The sequence below is a fragment of the Crocodylus porosus genome, unplaced genomic scaffold (genome assembly GCF_001723895.1).
Source record: "Crocodylus porosus isolate Cpor-Errol unplaced genomic scaffold, CroPor_comp1, whole genome shotgun sequence".
In the NCBI taxonomy this organism is placed as follows: Eukaryota; Metazoa; Chordata; order Crocodylia; family Crocodylidae; genus Crocodylus; species Crocodylus porosus.
In genome coordinates, this window is record NW_017728931.1 from 118024915 (window position 1) to 118046168 (window position 21254).

At 41.6% G+C, this 21254-nt stretch overlaps 1 protein-coding gene across 1 annotated transcript in view; it reads left to right on the plus strand.

Moving 5' to 3' along the window:
• CELSR1 (cadherin EGF LAG seven-pass G-type receptor 1) overlaps nt 1-21254 on the plus strand; it is a 257147-nt gene that overhangs the window by 195901 nt on the left and 39992 nt on the right. The window contains exons 8-17 of the mRNA XM_019543514.1: nt 391-516; nt 6471-6637; nt 7315-7500; nt 7861-7974; nt 8349-8523; nt 9141-9282; nt 10340-10460; nt 12313-12496; nt 13713-13814; nt 15764-15858. Of these exons, the coding sequence (XP_019399059.1) occupies nt 391-516; nt 6471-6637; nt 7315-7500; nt 7861-7974; nt 8349-8523; nt 9141-9282; nt 10340-10460; nt 12313-12496; nt 13713-13814; nt 15764-15858 (1412 nt within the window). The remainder of the gene's footprint in view (nt 1-390; nt 517-6470; nt 6638-7314; nt 7501-7860; nt 7975-8348; nt 8524-9140; nt 9283-10339; nt 10461-12312; nt 12497-13712; nt 13815-15763; nt 15859-21254) is intronic.

A 21254-nucleotide genomic window follows, 5' to 3' on the forward strand; every position in this document is an offset into this window, starting at 1 on the left:
TTATTTTCTGATTTGGAAGCACTTTGGTACATGGTGTAATTCCACTGGGTTCTGTTGCATTAAATTAGTGTTTAACTTAGCACTTCAGCTGTATCTGTCTGGTTTCTTGGTCTCTCTTGACAATATGGACCCTCTCTCCTTTGTTTTACTGACCTGAGGGGCATTGAAAAAGAAGTGCTGTGCTGGTTTAGTGATTTCCTTTCTCTTTAGTACTGACAAACTTCCAGGTACCGTCTTGCAGGTACAGTCATTCAGAAGCTTGTTAGATTATTCAAAAACTTATGGTTAAAGCCACTTGAAGTGTTGGAAACTTTTGTGTAATACAAACACCGTTCGAGACACACAAGCAGTGCATGGTTTGGTTGAGTAACTCCATTTTCTAAATTCCAGGCTGTGCAGCTCAGAAGAACTACTGTGAGAGTAGCTGGTGTCAGAATGGGGGAACATGTGTGAATAAATGGAATACCTATGCTTGTGAGTGCCCTCTGCGATATGGTGGGAAAAACTGTGAGCAAGGTATGGTATGCAAAGCTCCTATGGCATGTGTCTTTATGTTCACTAATAGGTTTTGTGCATTGTAATAATTAACTTCTCATAATGTATATGTCTTTTTGAGATGCTTTAGGGAGACAGGGAATAAAATGTTGTAGCTAAAAAATAAAATTCACCCATTGTATATTTAAAATAACTGTGTGTTCATCTACCTTTAAAGATTTCCTTGGAGTCTCAGAACAGCAGAGACTCCCTGTGCCTGAAGACAGGTGTTTGCACCTGAAAGCTTGCTAAGAACTTTTTTCAAACTATTCAGTTGGTTTAATAAAAGATGTCACATCTACTTAAAGAGCCTTGCCTGCCTGTATTCTTAGACCAGCATGGCTACAACCAAAACCCCAGCATCTACATTTAAAAATGGCAATTGACTTATTGGGATTGACAGTAACAGCTTTTACCTTTATTTGCTTTCATTAGTGAATTTAGTTGACCATGTTTGGAGCTGTTTCTCTAATGTAGTAGAGCTATTTGTTGAAAATAGAAGAGCCTGATATGAATCCCATTAAATCACTGGCAAGACTCCCATTGTTTTTACTGGCCTTTGAGCTAGGCCCAAAACAAACAGGGGCTTAATCTCCACTTCTATGAGGGGAAAGCAGTGCCTCCTCAATATAAAAAAAAGTGACATTGGAGTTTACTTATTGCTGGAAAAAACTGCATGAAACTTGTTAAAAGGATATGAGGAAAAAAACCATCAGGTATGTTTTATAAACAAATGAAGAATTTTAATTTGGCTTTTTTCCTTGGAGAAGCTAGAAAGTTACTTCCTTAGGAAAACTGTAGGTGCAAACAAGGTTCCTTACAGCAGAGCTGGCATTATAGCTATGGGCTATACCAAAGGGCTATATAACCTACTCTTGGTTAGCACAGGTTGCTGATTCCTACTTATGCTCTGCCAGAGTTCTACAGGGAAAATCCCATTACAACTAGTCTGTGGAAATTTCCCTAGAAATAAAACATTACATTCTGGCTTTGTTTGTGGTCTAAATGAAAGTGCCTTCATTGAAATAAGTGGAATTATACTGCTGGTGTAACTGATCTACCAGTTCTATGGAATTCAAACAGTGATTTCCTTTGTTCAGTGTGGCTGAAGAAAGCTAAGTGGACTCTTGGTTGCAGGTGACAGGAAGTAGATGTTAGGTTGACATCAGACGGTGGTCCTTGTCAATCAGTGGTTTTTAAGCTGTGTTCTGTAGAGCCCTGGGGTTCCACAATACGTCATCAGGGGTTCTGCAAAGAGATTGGAGGTAATAGCAGAGCAGGCCAGGAGTTGGTGTGCCGCCATTGCCAACCCAGGTCACCTGGCTTCATGTCAGCTCATAGGATAGGGTTAGTGGTTCCATGACAGAAGAAGAGATATGAAAGGGTTCTGTGACTTTACAAAGTTTGAAAACTGCTGCTCTAAATGAAAGACCTTATTAGTCCTGTGGTCTGATTCAGAAAGCTTTGTCAGTCAGGTGCTAGTGTTCGTGAGTAATCTACTGTTGAACAAACTAATCTGTCCAAAGAGAGCAAGGGCTCTGATGTTGCTGAAGTGGCTCTGATATTGCTCATAGTGGTATAAATGGAGATTAATTATATTGGAGGCAAGGGGTCTGGTTTCCTCATTACTTCCTCTTGATTTTTGAGTAGAGAGATCAAAATTGTCAAGTGCATTTTTTCTTGAGATATTTTATTTTAAACCAAGGACAAATGATCTAAGAAATAATATTTAATCATGTTTTAAAGCTTAACCATTATTTGGATTTTACCTGGTACATTTCATAATAAATACAATGCTATCCCCTGCTGCAAAATTCTCTCCAGTTATGAAGGTAGTGCAGACCTGAACTTTTATGCTTAAACTGTAATGCTTATACTTGCCAAAAACTTTGTTGAAGATTGTTCTTCTCTTTATGGGCACCAGGTCACAAGCAAATTATTTCTTATAAAGGAACCGTGGAAATTTTTAGCAAATATGAAAAGAGATTTAAGGAGCCAAGAGATGAAGTTGGTAGGAACCAATGATGCTCAGCATTTTTTAAATTCAAACCACTTGTATAAGTGCCTATATATACCTTCTGAACCTAACAGCAAGCAGGCTTTGAAAATCTTCACATTAATGTTAAATCCTAGTTGGGATTAGCTGGCAGATGTGTTTTGAACAGTCCTTTTGTTAAAATTGCCTCTGTTTCCACCTCACTGGAAGTGTCTAAACATGCACCCTGCTGCGCAAGTAACTGCTGTTACTGTGCAGTCCTGGCAGTGTATGGCTTGTTTCTGACCCTACTGCGCAGTAGCAATGAGCTTGTTGCTACTTCACAGTAACTTCAGCGTCACAGTTCACGTCTGCTAATGCTATGTTGCTGTAGCTCATTGCTATGGCAGCCTAGCATTTCATGTAGATGTGCCCACAGAGAACCAATGTAATAAGGACTTTGCTTAGGCCAAGAATTTGTCCAGTTTGCCTGTAAAGTGGTAAGGACCTGGGCCATTTTTCTCTGTGTCCTTGTATGGTGCTCTCAGCATGGAACCTCCAGTTCTCATGGGCTCCTCTAGGCACTACCATAATACCAATAATAACTAATGACACCAAATAGTGATAAGTACCCCAAGGATCAAAAGGAGATAAAAGGTAAATGAAAGAAGAAACCCTTCTTTAACTCCCTGAATGAAAATTTAAAAGGAATGTTAGCAACTCATTTCTATCTGCCACCAATAGATAAAACCCCCATTTTCTCCAGAATTGGTTTATAATTAGTTTCTGAGAAACTTTAGTTAGGCAGATGAGACATTGAAATTAAAATATCAGAAAAGTAGCTTATGTATTGGTTACATTCCCCACCCACATTTTCAGAATGTCACAGATTATTGTGTACTGATAGGTTACTGTGCAACTATCACAGCTTATTGTGTACTGGATTGTAGAAGTCAAGGATATTCTGGAGCCTTTGAAAGCTGGGGAGGAAAAAGTTAGAGGCATTTGACAACTGCGACAGTTGTCTCTCACAGGCAGTTTGGGGTTTGTGCTGGACAATAATACACCTGGAAGTGTCTGCTAAAATGATTGGTAGTGAAAAGTTAAAAATGTTTACATTACAGCATTAGCTTCTCAGTTAGGTAAATAGAAAATCCCTCAGACCAGTTGTTTCAGGCTGTTTACAGGGTCAGGCAGTAATTATATCGTTCACATTACCTGGGCTAGTCTCATAAACTGGAGGGCTAGAGACAGTATTTATTTTAAAAATGAAACCAAACAACTCTGTAGGAACAGATAGGTAGAGTGGATTCTGTGGCAATTTGCACAGCACTACAATGCAGGTGGTTCTGACCGCAAACAAGAAGTGCGCCAAGAATTTGATGTTCTCCCCCTTTCTACTGGCTGGGGTCTCTTGAACTAGGGACAGACATTATACATAAACTGGTTTAAGTGATCAGAAACAGATTTAAACCTGTAACAAAACAGATGTTCAGTGCACATAAACCAGTTTAAAATGGCTGAAACTGGCTTGAGATAAACCAGTAGTGTAGTATCAAACTTAACTGATTTGGATCAAACCAGTTTATGCAATGTCTGTCCCAGTCCCCTAGCTGGTTTAAGATGAATCAGACTCCCCCAGCATCCTAGCATCCACTCTGGGCTGGCCGGGCTCTCTGCTTCACAACAGGGCTGGCCCCTCCCCTCTTTCCCTGGCTGCAGCTCTGGCAGGGACTGCAGGCTGCTCACTTCTCCCCCCCAGCCCGCCATACATACACCACTCCCAGCTAATTCCCCTCTCTCCTCTGCCTTGCAGAGAGGTGTCTGTGTATTAGCTAGCAGCCCACATGCTGGCTATGGTCTGTGCTGAATCAACAGGTAGAATCAAGAGATAGCAGGTAATGTCCCTTAGTTGTTTTCTTAATGGGGTGATAAACACTGTTATAAATTCCCTGCTGAGCTAATCAAAGCACCCAGCAGGGGTCTGGCCACACCCCGCCTCAGCTCAGTGTTATGGAAGGGATGCCCCCTCACTTTTAACCTGAGCCACTGCAGCCATGTGCCTGCGTTTCTGAGATGTCTGTACAGTCATTTAGCCTAGCCAGGTTAGCCCCACTGCAAAGGTTGAATCAATTCAGGCTCAGGCTTTTTGAATGTCTGTCCCTAGCCTTGGAGTTCTGATTGCATTGTAAAGCTGCCTGCCCTGGGTGGGACATTGGGGGAGAAGAGCAGTGAGGGAGGGAATGGCTATATGCAAGGGAAGATTAAGTCCCATGAGCATGACAGTAATGACCTATGGAGCTCTAGTTTTTTGAAGATAAGAACGCAGTATGAGGTCTTTTTCAGTTCCATTTCATATCTGCCTGTGTTGAGGGACAACATTGTAATGTTGTAGAATCCTGGGAATCTTGGGTGTTAAAAAAGAGGCACAACCAATTAGATTAGTGTGTTTTTAAAAAAGCAACAGCTTCTTAAGTACTACAAGTACTAGCACTCTGGAGCTTACTTTGTATCTTCTACCAGCATGCATGGTAGAGCAGCCACCTTAAGGACCTGAATTCCACATACAAAAACTACCATGTACATTCATGTGAAGGAGTTACATTCATGTGAAGACTGTGAGGCTTTGACCAGGGAATTTGCCCTGTCTGTTCTTCTTGAAGGCGAATAACAGGAGCCAATGTAAAAATTCATTTGCTCACAATCAGAGGGTAGGGCAACACTTGGGCTTTTTCCTGCCTCACTTTTAGGTGTTCTGATAAAAGATATTGGATTTATTCAAAGAACCTTGCCTTCCTTGCCTCTATAGCACTCACTCCTGTTCAGGAAGGGCAGATATTTTGGTAATATCATAAGAACATACTCTCTGCCCTAAAGGCTGGGAAGTTCAGACAGCTCACCATCCTGGCCCTGGAGGATTTAAAATTAATTAAACATTTCCTATTGCCTCAGAGCTATTTCTTTTCTGTTAATCTCTTAATTAGATTCAAGCAGTCAGCAATATAGTGGAAGCTACTGTGGCAAATTATTCTCATAGGATCTGCTTTGTTCACCAACTCCACACCAAAAATGATATTAATACAGGTATTCAGTTTTGCTCTCCAAAAACGCCTCTCTCTGATTATAGAGTAGGATCTTGTGGTAGATGCCTTAGTGTTTAAGGAGTTGGTATAGAAGTGTTCTCTTATTCACATAAGAACATATAAACTATCATTACTGGGTCAGACTGTAGGTCCATCTTGCCCGGTATTGTACGTCACACAGTGGCAGGAAGGGGATGCTGAAAAGGAGGGTGAACTAAGTGTGACCAGGCTTTTTTCCACTGTTCCTCTCTCACTTGCAGCTTCCAGCCTCCACATACCTGAAGCAACTGGCAACAATATAGGCCTGTCGGTGATTCTGCAAAAAAACAGCCTCACTTAATAATCCGCAAATTAATTAAAATCAAGTAAACAGTAAGCTTAGCTTTTATCGTGCCAAGGGAAATGATTATGCAAGAATACTCCAAACCTAATTGTGTTATGATCTAACTTCATTTTTTTTATTGTAAGCATAGTCCAGTGGTCACTGTTTTGAAGCCAGTCTTTGGCAACAGTTAGTACATAACAGTGTCTGAGATACCACTTTCTCTTTCCAAGACTTACAGCAGAAAATAACTGAGATAACAATGTGACAGTTACAGCATGGGTAGCAGTTGGGAAATTATATTATAGTAGGGATAATTGTATTATTTAAGATAGTTGATCAGTTGCTCACAATATAAAACAATGGACATTTTTTTCCCTATTGTATAGACAAGGCAACCAGCCCTATTGACGTCAGGATGTGTTGCTTTTTCTAACGCAATCAATAAAGATGGTCCCTTTTGCTGATGAGAAGTCTCTGGGACGAAACATTATTTACTTCTAATCTTTGTGTTAAAAGATATAAAATGTTTTGTCTCTTGTCTCTTGATTTACAGTAATGCCTTCTCCCCAGCGTTTCAGTGGTGAGAGCATTATCGTTTGGAGTGACCTTGATATTACTATTTCTGTACCGTGGTACATTGGACTTATGTTCAGGACCCGAAAAGTTAATGGCATGTTAATGCAAGCTAATGCAGGAACTGCATCCAAGATCAACATCCAGGTAAGAATGTGACAGCATAGAAGATCACAGAATTCAGGAAATTTTCCCCAAATTTCTCTTACAGGTTTAAACAAATATTTATCTTAATCTACCTCATTTATGGTATCATACATACCATCAAATATTAATAGATTCATTACCTTACTACCTTTGCTGATTCTAAAATTGAAAAGTTTTGTATGGCAAGATGATTTTATTAAATAAAAAAACTTAATATTTATATGTACACATTAACATAAACTGTCCAAACCCAAGAACACACTCAGAGCTAGTATTCTGCTAGTGATATCTGTCAGGTGGACCAGTCACAGGTACTGCCTCTTTCCCTAAGTAAGGCAGAAAATCAGGCATGCATATCCATTAAAGCTAATTATAAAAAGTGCTAATTTCACTGTTTTAGAATGGTGGTTTAGCATCTTCTCCCTCATACGCTGAGTTCTGTTTTAGCATAGTTGAGGATTTCACTCTGGATTTGTAACTTATAATTCGTATTATTTTTTCTGTCTTTTTGCCTTCCTCAGCACAAACAGAAATAGAATTTCTAAAGTTGGGAGGTGTTGGGAGGTGTTACGACTGTAGCATTTTTCTTGCTACCACAGTCTTTAGAAAGCATTTATTGCTTGTCCTCATACATGAATATTTCAACAGTGAATACAGGTGATATTTATTTCCAATAGATACTGAACAACTATGTACAATTTGACGTGTACAATGGCCTGAATCAGGTTGCTAGTTTGAAAATGATGCAGTCACGAGTCAGTGATGGTGAATGGCATCATTTGTTAATAGAGCTGAAGAGCGCTAAAGACGGAAAAGACATCAAGTACCTGGCAGTCATGTCTTTGGACTATGGGATGTACCAGGTAAGGCAACATCATAACAGCATAACTGAAAGTTTTTAAAAAGCAGGGTTCTGGGAACAGGACTGTGACCAAATACCCTACTGTGGCTACCCTATGCAGGCCGATATCTTTTGTGACTTACCTTTGGTCCAGGCCCACTGCACCCAATGAAATTATATTTTTTAATATACCTATATGAAAATCAAGTTTACATTAAAAGATCTTCATTTCACCAATCTGTTTTTTCCTGTTGTAGTTCACTCATACTTATTTTTTGATTCAGTGCAATGTGGTAAGAATAGGACAGTAGTTCTTGATGTTAAAATGACCACTGCTTTATCATCCAATCTACTATGCTTTTTCTTTCTCAATCTTTAATAGAGTACAGTGCAAATTGGAAATCAGCTGCCTGGACTAAAAATGAAAAGCATCATTGTTGGAGGTATCTCGGGAGATCAAGTATCTGTGCAGCAGGGCTTTTATGGCTGTATGCAGGTAAGAAGTAAAAAAAAAAATTAGTAGTCAAGTTTTCACTTCTAAAATGATAGATCCTTACATATCTGATCCTTATTTCCCCTGAGTTCTTGTTATCCTGCATGACTGGAATTCTTAAAATATCCAAGTACCACAATTTTGACTTCTCAGTTAGGAATCCAGTCTCTTTTGTCTTGGGAAATATCATTTTTGGCCTCATAGTGCAGATCAAAGACCAACACTTAAAGAAAAAAAATCTGGCTTCTGACTAAGCAGATCACATTTCTTTAAAAAACTCAGAAGATTAAGGAAGTTAGTGATACATATTCAATACCTGGACTGCTGTAACTGAAAGGAAGTTTCTGAGTTGAAATTATTGTTTTTCTGTACTCAAGGGTGTAAGAATGGGGGAGACATCTACAAATGTGGCTACACTCAATATGAAACAGGCAGTGAAGATCAATGTAAAGGAAGGCTGTGAAGTAGACAACCCTTGTGATTCCAATCCGTGTCCCCAGCACAGCTACTGCAGTGATGACTGGGATAGCTATTCCTGTATCTGCGACCCAGGTAATGGAGCGTGAATGAAAACTGAGTGTGATACGGAGAGAGTTAGAACTGTTCCTGGCATTGGTTACACAGCCAAGGCCTTTGATACTGTTTTTTAACTTCATGCTGTTAGCATAACTAGCACCTAGGAGCCTTAGATGGAACAAAAAGAGGGTCCCTGCCCTACAGAGCCTCCTTGTGTTCTCATCTTTTTTTTCCTACCAGCCCTTCTCTACTGTAAGATTTCTGGTTTACACCCCCAAGTCCCAGTAGGGACGTTTTGAACTTTTCTTGTTGTTAGTCTTAATTTTGAAGTGTGAGCCCCAAATAGGTTCAGTCACCCACTGTACATGCAGAGAAAGAATATAAAGCTGTTTATAACCCATGCCCTAAGAAAAGTCTCAGAAGCTGCTAATCCATGGTTGCTCAAAAAGTGTTTGCAAGCTGTGGAAAAGGCCAGCCCATTAACTGCTCACTGCAAGGAAAAAAGGTATCTTTCTTGACAGTATCTTAGGGGAAATCTACTGATTATGGAAGACATGTTATTAAGTGTATAAGCTTAAAATAGATGGTCTTTTTGAAACATGCTAATCATAAATTACAGCAGTTGCTGTAATTTTATAACCTTGTCTCCTCAGGGTACTTTGGGAGGGACTGTGTTGACGTATGTAACCTGAACCCATGTGAGCATGTCTCCACCTGTGTCCATAAACCCAGCTCATCCCACGGTTACACCTGTGAATGTGGACAAAGCTATTATGGGCAGTACTGTGAGAACAAGTAAGAGAAGGATTTTCCCTGTTCGAAGTCTTGGTCATCCCCATTCCCTCTAGTCCTTCAGTCAGCATAAGGCAACAGTCTCTGTTTTTGTTTCCAATTCCCCTTATTATTTGAGGTCTCATAACAGTCCCTGCTCCTGGAGAGCTCCTAAGCACTGCAAAAGATTTCAGCTCTGTTCCTGTCAGGCTTAGGAGAGCTCAATTCTCTTCCTGGAGAACTTCACTGAACTCCTGGTCTTTGGCAGGAGTTTATTACCCTCCATCTGGTAATAAGCCCACTGAATCAGGTACCCAGCTCTTTCCTTTTGTCTGCCAGGTGTTACTTTGTCCTATTTGAATGTAATACAGGTCATTTGTAGTCCCTGGAAAATGAGAGGGCCCCATGTAGGGTGGTTTTGACTACCTCATCCTGTTGTCACTGTTGTTTAGGTGTCACCTAACAGTGTTGAATGTCCTCCTCTTGAAAACTCTAACCCTTAACCTTCCCTGTTGTGGCAGTTTTGTGTATGTGATTTATATGTATGCAACCTTGTGTTGGCTAGGGTGTTTTCAAATTCATCTTTGTTGTCTGGATTAGAACTGTATTCAGCACCCTTTTAGGCAGACTCCTGCCATAGTCCATTAACACACCGTGTGTAATGTATCATTTCCTCTTTCCACACATTAGCCCTGCAGTTAGAGCAAGCAGTGGAATTCACATGCTCTCTGGCATAGACTGCAAGCAGTGTGTCTTTCCATAAATAAGCTTGTAGGGTGGAGAGTCATTTACTTGTTGTTGCCATTCATAGAATGGGGGAGTGTTGTCCCTCAGGCATTAGTCAGAGGAACTGGGTCCAGCCCACACTTGAGAAGTGATCTTGCTAGTTCTCTGCAGAACAAAGGCTCTTTCTGTGTTTATTATATGTGCTTACATGTACTGAATATTATCTTCTGTATTGGGGCAAATTATACTCGTTCTAATCTGATGCAGGAGCAGAATTTGGCCCCATGCCTTTTTTTCTCTTCTTTTCAGAACTAAGTTGAAAAGAAGCTACTTTCCCTTTGATTTTCTTTTATAGAATTGACTTGCCTTGCCCCCGAGGATGGTGGGGGAATCCTATTTGTGGTCCATGTAACTGCGAGACCAATAAGGGATTTGATCCTGACTGCAATAAGACAAATGGAGAGTGCCACTGTAAGGTAAGAAAAAGAAACCTGTGTTTAATGGAAATTATCTTTGGGTTAAAAATGGCAGAATAGTGATAAATAAAATATAAATTCCTGTATATTCTGCTTTGTATCATATCTAGGACATACCTAATTATGCCTGAAATCTGGTATTTTTCTGATTATACAGCTGCTCTTATTCACATTTATAACTGGCAAACAACATGGACAGGATAAAGGACCAGATCCTGACTTTGTGAGACCAGGCTCTGGCACTGTCTCGAAAGAATTTTAGTTATTACATTTATTATATGGCAAACAGAATAGCAAGTGAAGTAACTAAACTAGCTGGTTAAAATGTACTTCCCCAGGCAGGAGGCCAGCAAAATGTCTATCTACTAGAGCAGAACAAAATAGTGGACATGCCTGCTACTGAGTTACTACACAACAATGAGCTTTACTCAGTAAGCTTTAGAGAAAAAATATTTCCTTGGATACAACTCTATGAAGCTAATAAGGACTTGTGTATACACAGCTGAGGACAGAGTTTAGATCTGATTCACACAGGTCTTACAAGACTGTAACTCCACTGACTTCAGTCATATTACTTCTGATTCAGCCTGGTGTAACTTGCCCAGTACTTCATTTGTGAAAGCTTCCCTTATGACAGCAGGACCTATAGCCGTTGCTACGTTTAATTCAGTTTGACTCTGCTGGTAATCTGCTACTTACGTCAATTTTGCATCAAAACCATGCAGGACAGTGAATGGAATACATTATTATTGGTTTTATAGGATCCCCTGCATGAAACCTAAGTAAGGCAGTACAAAAAACTCAATTGCTGCTTGATACATTTTATATTAGAATACAGTCAGCAGGACAGAGAAAACCAGAAATGTCATGTCTGTATTTATGGACCAAAACCACTAAGTGTATGATAGTTAATATAGACCAGAGCTTTGGCCACAGGTCCAGCTGTTGGCCTGAATCAGCAGCCCCTGCAGCCCAAAACAGCCAGACTGCTGCCATAAAGATGCAGCCAATTTTTCACTCTGATGTTGTCAGCTATGCCAGTCCAGCAAACACAAGACTGCGAGAGAGAGATGTGGTGCTCTCCTCTCCTCATTGGCATTTCTTTGAAAATTCAACAATAATATTTCTAGTATATAATGGCCAAACCATGGTGAATAGTAGTACATCAGTGTTTTGTACAATGTTTTACAGCACTGGTGTAAATACAACAGTGTTTTGCACCAGTCGACTATCTAGTGGGTATGCACGCACACATTCTCTGCTCCAGCACAGAAGGAAGGTGGAGTTGGAAAATCTGGGAACAATTCTTCCCCTCCTGGCACGTAAATGGCACTCATTTTTTCATGCCCCTGTGTAGATTCTGCAAATACTCTGCATGAAGAACTGTTCTTGGCTTCAGTAGGAATTCTCTTCACTTACAGCTTTTGAGTCCAAGAGCCCCTGGGACTTTTCCATTCCAGAAGCTAGGACCTGGCTTTTATACATTCATATTTAAGAATCTGGGCCCCTACATTTACACAGTTAATTGCACCTTATAAAATGTTAATATTCCTGCTTCTTTAACAGAGTAGTGATCAATATATATATTTTTCAATGAGGCTTCAATGAGGACAAAAACTTAATTAAGACTATGGCACTACTAGATATTAGAAGGAACCACTGCCAATGAAAAGGAAGTCTTAGTGTTAGTAATAGTGTAACTGTACAAGGCAGTAACTGGGCACACAATAATTCTTCAGTGCAGATGCATGAGCTTATGAAGAAGGACTAAGAGGTAAGACATATGATGTTGTAACGTATAGCATCATTAAAATACTATATGCTGTCATTAAAATTATCTCTATTTTTCCAGGCAAACTACTATAGGCCACAGATCAGTGACACTTGCTATCCATGTGATTGCTTCCCTTCTGGCTCCTATACACGCTCTTGTGACATGGAGACAGGACAGTGTCCCTGTAAACCTGGAGTGATTGGGCGACAGTGCAACCGTTGTGACAATCCTTTTGCTGAGGTTACCACGAGGGGCTGTGAAGGTACTGCCCACTCCATCCATCAGCTACTGCTAATATGCTTCTCTTTTATCTACTGGCGTGCTGTTGCTTATAGAAATGAAAGAGAATTCACTGAGGTTTATTTAATTTAATTCATGCCAGATTGGAATAGTTCTACCTAAGGGAAAAAACAGCAAAACATTCTAATCCTGCTGTCACTGGAACATAGAAATGCAAGTCAACTGCCAGTTCAATATGATTTTGTGCTGCTGTGCAAAAAGTCCTTCATACCTGCTGCCATTTATCCTTGCTAAGGTTGCATCACACTTAGAGTGCCCTCTGCTGGCCTGGATGCAAAGCCACAAGAACAGTGATTTAAAATGATTTTGCATGTCCCCTCCTTCCCCCTCTTCCCCAGCAGAAAAAAGATTTGGTGGTCGCAGTCTCACAACTGTGTCAAGATAGTGTAAATTAGAAATTCTTGCTCAGAATAAGGGAGCAGTTAAGGGAGCAATCTGTTCTGGTCTGACATCCAGAGTCATATATTCACAATGAATCTTCCTTGGTCTTTGATCCCACCACTGGGTGCATCTACACATGTTATTAATGCAATGTAGTAAACTCCAGCACAGTTCACGCCAGAGTTTATTGCTCCTGGGTGCAACATATACATGTGTGTCCAGGACCACAGCACACTGAGCCAGGGCAGCGCAGCCCCCCAGGGGTTGGCCTGCCTACCCGGAACTGCTCTGCTGTGGCTCAGCATGCTGCAGAGGGGCTGGCTGGGGCACAAGGATGTAACCGTGCAGGGCTAGCCGGCAGGCAGCTCCTGCATAGTTGCACCCTTGTGCCCCAGTCACCATCTACCTGTGCATTGCGGCAAAGTAAATAACTCCATCACAGGACATACTTGCATCAGGCAGTAATATCCCATGGTAGAGTTAATTAATTTATTCCCATCAAATAATGCTGCCTGTATAGATGTTGACACTTTACTGTAGAGCTAATTAGTCAGCTCCACAGTAAAGTGCACCTGTAGGTGCCTCCACTGAGCAAGGAGCAGATCATCAGTTAAAGTGTAGGGAACACTCCTACACAGAGAAAAAAAATATCATGGCTCCATATGGGAGTTGTTGGTGATTTCAGTAAACTTCCAGCTGCAGATAAATTATTTCTGCATCTGTAACTGCGTTATCTTGCTGACTTGTGTGATTTTTACATTGCTGAAAAAACTGCACCATTTCTGTTTTTGCCACAGTGATTTATAATGGATGTCCCAAAGCATTTGAAGCTGGCATTTGGTGGCCTCAGACTAAGTTTGGACAGCCAGCTGCTGTGCCATGTCCCAAGGGTTCAATGGGTAAGTTGCACTGGGTAGAATATTAACATGCTTATCTGCTGGTCTGGTGTGGGGAAAAGAGTGAAAGAGCATGTGTATACATAGAGAGAAGTTATTGATAAAACCTAGAGATTACATTATAGTGTACAGATATCAGAAACTCAAGGGTTTATTTAGATATAATTCCCATCTCAAGAATTAATTAAAACACATTCATGTTAACAAATAAAAGACAGAATATTAAAATACTGTAAAGAAACAAATGCAATAAGAAGAGAGGCTAAAACTCTATCTGCAAACAAACTTAGTCTGTTCACTTTCTGTTCACTCTATAAACTAATCATTATAGGTGTAACTTTTAGGGCATGTGACCTTTAGTGAGGTAACTCACTTGCTAGAGATAAATATGGAATCCTATTTATATGAATCTTGCTGTACTAGCGTTCTTCTAATTAACTTTTAGGCAGAATATAACTACTTTTTCCCAATACTATGTTACCTTTTTGGACCATTTAGATTCCTAGTGTTTGTATTCTCTTACGCATAAAGGCATGACTGCATCTTCCTCATAAAAAGTAGTTCACTAGTTGGGCTGACAATATATGAAAACTTTGTGTGAAAATTAGATAGTGCTCTAATGCTTCTTTCCAGTAAAGTCTGTTTCTTGATATAGAAAAATATTTTCAATTGGGAAGTGTGAACATTTTCTTAAAGAATTTTTACTGATGAAGAGAAGTGGGAAAAGGAGGGCACCTGGACAGTCAGCTCCAAAACCTGTTCATATGCGGGTTTCTTGGAAATATCTCTGAGAATACTGCAGTGGCCACCTGTAGGCTACAAATAGTTTATGCTCATAGTTTATGCTCATATAGTTTATGAAGAAGTTTGTTGAGGGAAAAATATATCTAATTTGTATGCTTTCCAACTTTTGCCTGCTGTGACCAGTGTCCAAGTAGAATTGTAAATGATTATAAAACTTTTGAAGATAGTACCAGTGAGTGTGATCAGTAACTCCTCAGTTTGACAAAGTTCAGTAGCCAGAGTCTCTAGTTTTGAGTACAGCATGGGATATAAATTGAATTTTTTTTAATTTAACTGTTATTAAAACATTGGTAAATATTTTTTTCCAACTCTATACATACTCTTGTAGTTACTTGCTGATTATATAATAACAAATGAGTTAACAGGTAGATGTTTGTGGATATAGCAGATTTTACGTAAGTATTTCAGAATATCAGTGGAAAACAAGTATAGGCATTCAGGCTGGAAACCTGATGCTGTGTTACGCCACCCAGTAAGGGCACATAAACAGTATCACAAGATTATGTATCCAGCCAAAGCTAATTAGTTAATTCAAATACATTTAACTGTTTGTGGAGACTTTACCAAGTGAGAATCACTGATGGAAATTATTTAGCAAATAATTTCAGATAATGAATAAATTAAAATAGTAAGGTGCTTGGAAACAATTCATAAATAGACAAAGGGATATTACATTTATTGTAATGTCCTCTATTATCTTTGCATAGTCATAGCATAGCCAGTGTTCCAATGTTAGGAAGCCCAGGTAATATTTTTCCAGGAGGCAAACCTGAAGGAGCTCATATATTCCATCCATGGGTAGAATAGATGATTTTTTCATCTTAAAAAATTAATAATTGTAGACCCTTTATCAGATTTTCTAAATACAAATTGCTTAATTCACCAAAAGATTCTAAGGCAGCTAGAGTGAGAGAGCCTAGGCAGAAATGTGGAAGTAAAACACAAACTATTGCTGGACGATGCTTCACAAATATCAGAAAATGGTTTAATTCGCAGGAAGCAAAGGAATGAATGCCTGCTTGCAAGGTAGGTTACCTGCTTTTCTTTAAGCAATTTGAAACTAAAAGGCTAGTTTTGTAACAAATGCTCTTTCTGGTTCATACAGAACAGTTGCAAACCTATTTAACCCTTTGTTTGGTTTACTTTAGGGAATGCAGTTCGGCACTGTAACAGTGAGAAAGGCTGGCTGCCTCCTGAGCTATTTAACTGCACCACCATTAGCTTTGTGGATCTTAAACTCATGGTAGGAAATGTTTTCTTGTACTTTGCAAGTCCTACCAACCTGTCCTGATCCTGTTTCAATATATAGTACAACCTACAATATGACCTGTTCACACATAATGGACACACTTAGAACAAAAACTAAATTAAGGCCCTGGCACATGTTCATTTAATGGTGCAATGGGATGTGATCCTCAATCCCAGCAATCACACTTCCTTCTATGTCAAACAAGTATGGCAGGAAGCCTGATTATAGATAAGGGACCAGATCCATATCACATCATTACTACTTCTCAGTGCAGGGAGGCCTGGCATCCCTGAAAGAGAAGTGCCCGCAGATGTAGCCAAAGATTGTCATTTTTGCCCTGGCACCACACCAGGCGCTGACTGGAATCAGCTCTGATGTGGTTTGAGGCCAGGGCTGACAATCAGCTGATTGCTGGCCTATCCAATTCAAGTCCCTAGTGCAGTGAGCTGACAATCAACTGATTGTTGGTCCCATCTGGGATAACCCAGTTCTAGACTGGGACTGACCTGGCCTGGCTGGCAATCAGCTGATTATCAAAACCCCCACACCTTGTAGCTCTGGCTGGGCTTCCCAGTGAGAGGGATAGAGGCTATGGGGAGGAGGGCAGGGAGCTGAAGGGCCTGCAGAGGATTTAAAATCTTGCCAGGAGCTGTTGATCCCCAGCAGCCCAGCCAGAGCTGCTGGACATATGGTTTAAAGTCCTCGATGGGGAAGCTGCATCAGCATGGTCTTTAAAGTTCCCTTGGTGCTGGGAGGCAGAGACCAGGGAGCCTCCACCCACTGTCTAGGTCTGAGGGGTCAGGGAATTTTAAAAAGGACAGCTGCAGGCCCATTCTTTAAAGCTCCCTATGTGCCAGTGCCCATGGTGTGGAGTGCGGACAGCTGGGAACCTGGAAGCTGGGAAGCTGGAACCTGGGAACCTGGCTCCCCAGCTGCCTGTACACCATACCGTGAAATGATACATGAAGCTGGGGAGCAGAGTTCCCGGCTCCCCAACTTGCACTTCCACAGGCACTTTATACCTGGGAATTTAAACAAGTGATCAAGAACCTGGGGCTTAGTCATGCAGTCTTAGAAAATTAGGGTTGGAAGGAACCTCAGGAGGTCATCTAATCCAACTCCCTGCTCAGAGCAAGGCCATCCCCCATTATATCCCAGCCAAGGCTTTGTCTAGCTGGGTCTTAAAAACCTCCAAGGATGGAGATTCCACAACCTCTCCACAACCTGTTTCAGTGCTTTACACCCCTCTTAGTGAGAGAGACTTTCCCAATATATAACCTAAACTTCCCTTGCTGCAACTTGAAACCATTGCCCCTTGGTCTGTCATGTGCCACCACTAAGAACAGTCTAGCTCCATCCTCTTTGGAACCCCTGCTCAGGTCGTTGAAGGGTACTATTAAACCCTCCCTGAGTCTTCTCTTCTGTGGACTAAATAAACCCAGTTCCTTCACCCTCTCCTCAGAAATCCTATTCCTCAGCCCCCTAACTATTTTTATTGTCCTCCACTGGATTCTCTCCAATTTGTCTTCATCCTTTCTGTAGTGGGGGGCCCAAAACTGGACACAGTACTCCAGATGTGGCCTCACCAGTGCAGAATAGAGGGAAATAATCAATTCCCTTGATTGGCTGGCAACGCATCTACTAATGCAGCCCTATATGCTATTAGCCTTCACAACAAGGGTGCTCATATTCAGCTTATTGTTCACATTACCTCCTGTATTGTTCACATTAACTGCATGGGATTGTTCCTTCCTAAGTGCAGGACTTTGCATTTGTCCTTATTGAATCTCATGAGGTTTCTTTTGGCCCAATCCTCTAATTTGTCTAGGTCTCTCTGAATTCTAGCCCTACCCTCCAGTGTATCTACTATTCCCCTCAGGTTGGTGCCATCTGTAAACCATCCCATCTTCCAGGTCTTTGATGACAATATTGAACAAAATTGGTCCCAGGACTGACCCCTGCTAAGTAGACCAGATGCCAAGTAGACACCAAGCTACTCATCCAGTTTTCTATCCACCTTACAATCCGTTCATCCAGCCCGTACTTCCTTAGCTTGCTTGCAAGAATGTTGTGGAAGACTGTATCAAAAGCCTCGCTAAAGTCAAGGCGGATCCCATCCACTGCACTCCCCACATCCACAGATCCAATCATCTCATAATAGAAGGCAATCAGGTTCATCAGGTGTGATTTGCGTCTGGTGAATCCATGCTGACTGTTCCTAATCACTTTTTTCTCCTCCAAGTGCTTGGAAATGGATTCCTTGAGGATCTGCTTCATGATTTTCCATGGATTCAGCTGACCAGCCTGTAGTTCCCCAGTTCCTCCTTCTTCCCTTTCTTAAAGATGGGCACTAAAGATTGGGACCTCTCCCAGTTACCATGAGTTTTCAATAATAGCAAGTGGCTCTGCAATCACATCAGCCAACTCCCTCAGCACCCTCAGGTGCATCACATCCAGCTGCATGGACCTGTACACATCCAACTTTTCTTAATGGTACTAAGCGTATTCTTTCACCACTGTTTGCTGCCCACACCCTCCCCAAACTGTGCTGCCAGGTGCAATAGTCTGGGAGTTGACCTTGCCTGTGAACACTGAGGTAAAAAAAGGCATTGAGTACTTCAACCTTTTCTGCAACATCTGTCACTAGGTTGCCTTCCCCATTCAAAAAGGCTTTCACTTATCCCTGATCTTCCTCTTGTTGCTGACATACTTGTAGAACCCTTCCTGGTAGCCTTCACTTCCTTTGCTAGCTGCAACTCCGGCTGTGCTTTGGCCTTCCTGAATTTATCCCTGCATGCCCAAGCAATACTTTTACTCTCCTCCCTAGTCGTTTTTCCAAGTTTCCTCTTCTTTTAGCTTCCTTTTTGTGTTTTAGCTCACTGAAAAGTTCCCTGCTAAGTTAATCTGATCTTCTGTCATACTTGCTAGTCTTCCTGCACATCAGGATGATTTGTTCCTGCACTTTCAGTAAGGTTTCTTTAAAGTACAACCAGCTCTTCTGGACTCCTTCTCCCCTCAGACTGGCACATCAGTTCCCTACATGAGTTGAAGTCTGCTTTTCTGAAGCAGACTCTGTTGCTCTCCTTCCTTTCTTCAAGATCCGGAGCTCCATCATTTCATGGCTGCCACTGCCCAAGTTGCCACCCATTTCTACATTTCTCATCAGTACTTTCCAGTTTGTGAGCAGCAGGTCAAGAAGAGCATGGCCCCTAGTTGGCCTCTCCAACACTTGCACCAGGAAGTTGTCCCCAACACTCTCCAAAAACTTCCTGGATTACTTCTGCACTGTTATATTGCTCTCCCAGCAAATGTCAGGGTAATTGAAGTCCCTAAGGAGAACCAAGGACTGTGATTGGGCAACTTCTGCTTGCTGTTTGAAGAAAGCCTCATCCACCTTATCCTCCTGGTCTGGTGGTCTTTACTACACACCCACCATGACATCACCTTTGTTGCTGTCCCTTCTAACCCTAGCCCAGAGACTTTCAACAGGCCTTTCTCCAGTTTCATACTAGAGCACTGAGCAATTCTACTGCTCTTTTACATACAACTTAACTCCTCCTCTTCCTCTTCTCCCCTGCCTGTCCTTCCTGAACAGTTTAGACCCATCCATAACAGTGTTCCAGTCCTGCGAACTCCCACCAAGTCTCTGTTATTCCAGTCACATCATAGCTCTGTGACTGTGCAAAGACTTCCAATTCTTTGTGCTTGTTTTCCAGGCCCTGTGCATTTGTGTGCAGACACCTGAGGTAACTAGCCAATTGCCCTACTTTCTCAGGAAGAATAAGAAGGCCTCCCTTGTTGTCTCCTCCTGGTTGTGCTTCCTCCAAGTCACCCACATAACTTGGGGCTTTGGTCTCCATCCCCCAGTGAATCTAGTTTGAAGCCCTCCTCACAAGGATACTGTGAGCCTATCTGTAAAAATGCTTTTCCCTCTCTTTGTCAGGTGGATGCCATCTCTTCCTATCAATTCTTGGAGCAACATTCCATGTTCAAAAAAACCAAAGCCCTGCTGGTGACATAATTTGCACAGCCATGCATTGATCTGCAGGATACATACACTTCCCCTTGGCAGGAAAGATCAGGGAGATCACCACCTCATCCCCTATCCCCATGCACCCTGAGCCCTGTAGTCACTTTTGATCTGCTCAGGGTTACCCTGGGCAATATCATGGGTGCCCACCTGGATGAGCAGCTTGGGGCAGTAGTCAGATGGTCGAATAAGTCTCAGTAATCCTTCCATGACAGACATCTCATATCTGGGCTCCGGGCAAGCAGCAGACCTCTCAAGACAACAGGTCAAGCCATCAGATGGATGCCTCTGTTCCGTACAGAAGGGAGTCTCCAACTACCACCACCCATCACTTCCTCTTGATAGCAGTGGTCTCAATCCTCCCAACCTTGGGGATGCCTCTTCCACCAGTGGATTGTGTTCCTCCTCCTCACTTGTGAGGGCTCTGTATCTGTTCTCCAGGCAAACTGCTGCAAGTGGAGATGAAGACTTTTTGCTGCCAGGGGTTACAAGCTTTGTGGGAGTCTATGTCCTTTTCCTTCTCTAGCACTCCCTCTGGCAGTCCTTCCTTCACAGACTCTCTGCAGCTGCAGGACTCTTGGTCTTGGTAGCCATGGGTGCCACTGAAATGGAGAATCTGCAGCTGCAGGGCTTTCAGTCCCAGCAGCCATGGGGCACCAGTGGGATCAAGAGTCCCCACCAGCTTCACATGGTGTTATCTTGTGGTTAGGAACCTGGTCAGCTGGTGGGACAGTCCCTGCTACACGTGCAAATTGAAGCTGGAAAGCAACCAGCTGTAAAGTTAGTACACATTTTCGTGGTCTAACTTTATAGCTGATTGGATGTTTTACTGGTATGACAGGTACTTCACACATGTAGCTGGTCTCAGTTAATTGCACGATACCTCTAATGTGTAGAGGGGGCCTTTATGGCATGATTAACACCTTAATCTCATCCTAAGTGTAACATGTGCCAGTGCCCTAATAGACATAGATTTTCCCAAATCTAGTGAGGGCTCAGATGAAATTACATTTGCTAAATGCCAGTGACCAAGCAGTGAGATATTCACTGTAAAATCCAGTCACTTTTATGGTCTAGATCCTCAGCTGGTATGAACTGGCATGCCTCTATTGCCTTTAGTGGGGCAACACCACTTTATACCAGGTGAGCATCTTACCTAACATTTTTTCTGGGGATTTACTAAAATTGCACCTTGAATATAACAGTTCTTTGTTGGATTAAAATGTTGAAGATATTTAACCATTTTAATTGCTCATTTATATCTAGTGTTTGTGGGTGTCCGGGTGTAAGTAAAGCTGTATGATGTTCTTGTGCATGCTAAATACAGTCCACTACCCCTGTTGTCTAACCTAATGCTCAT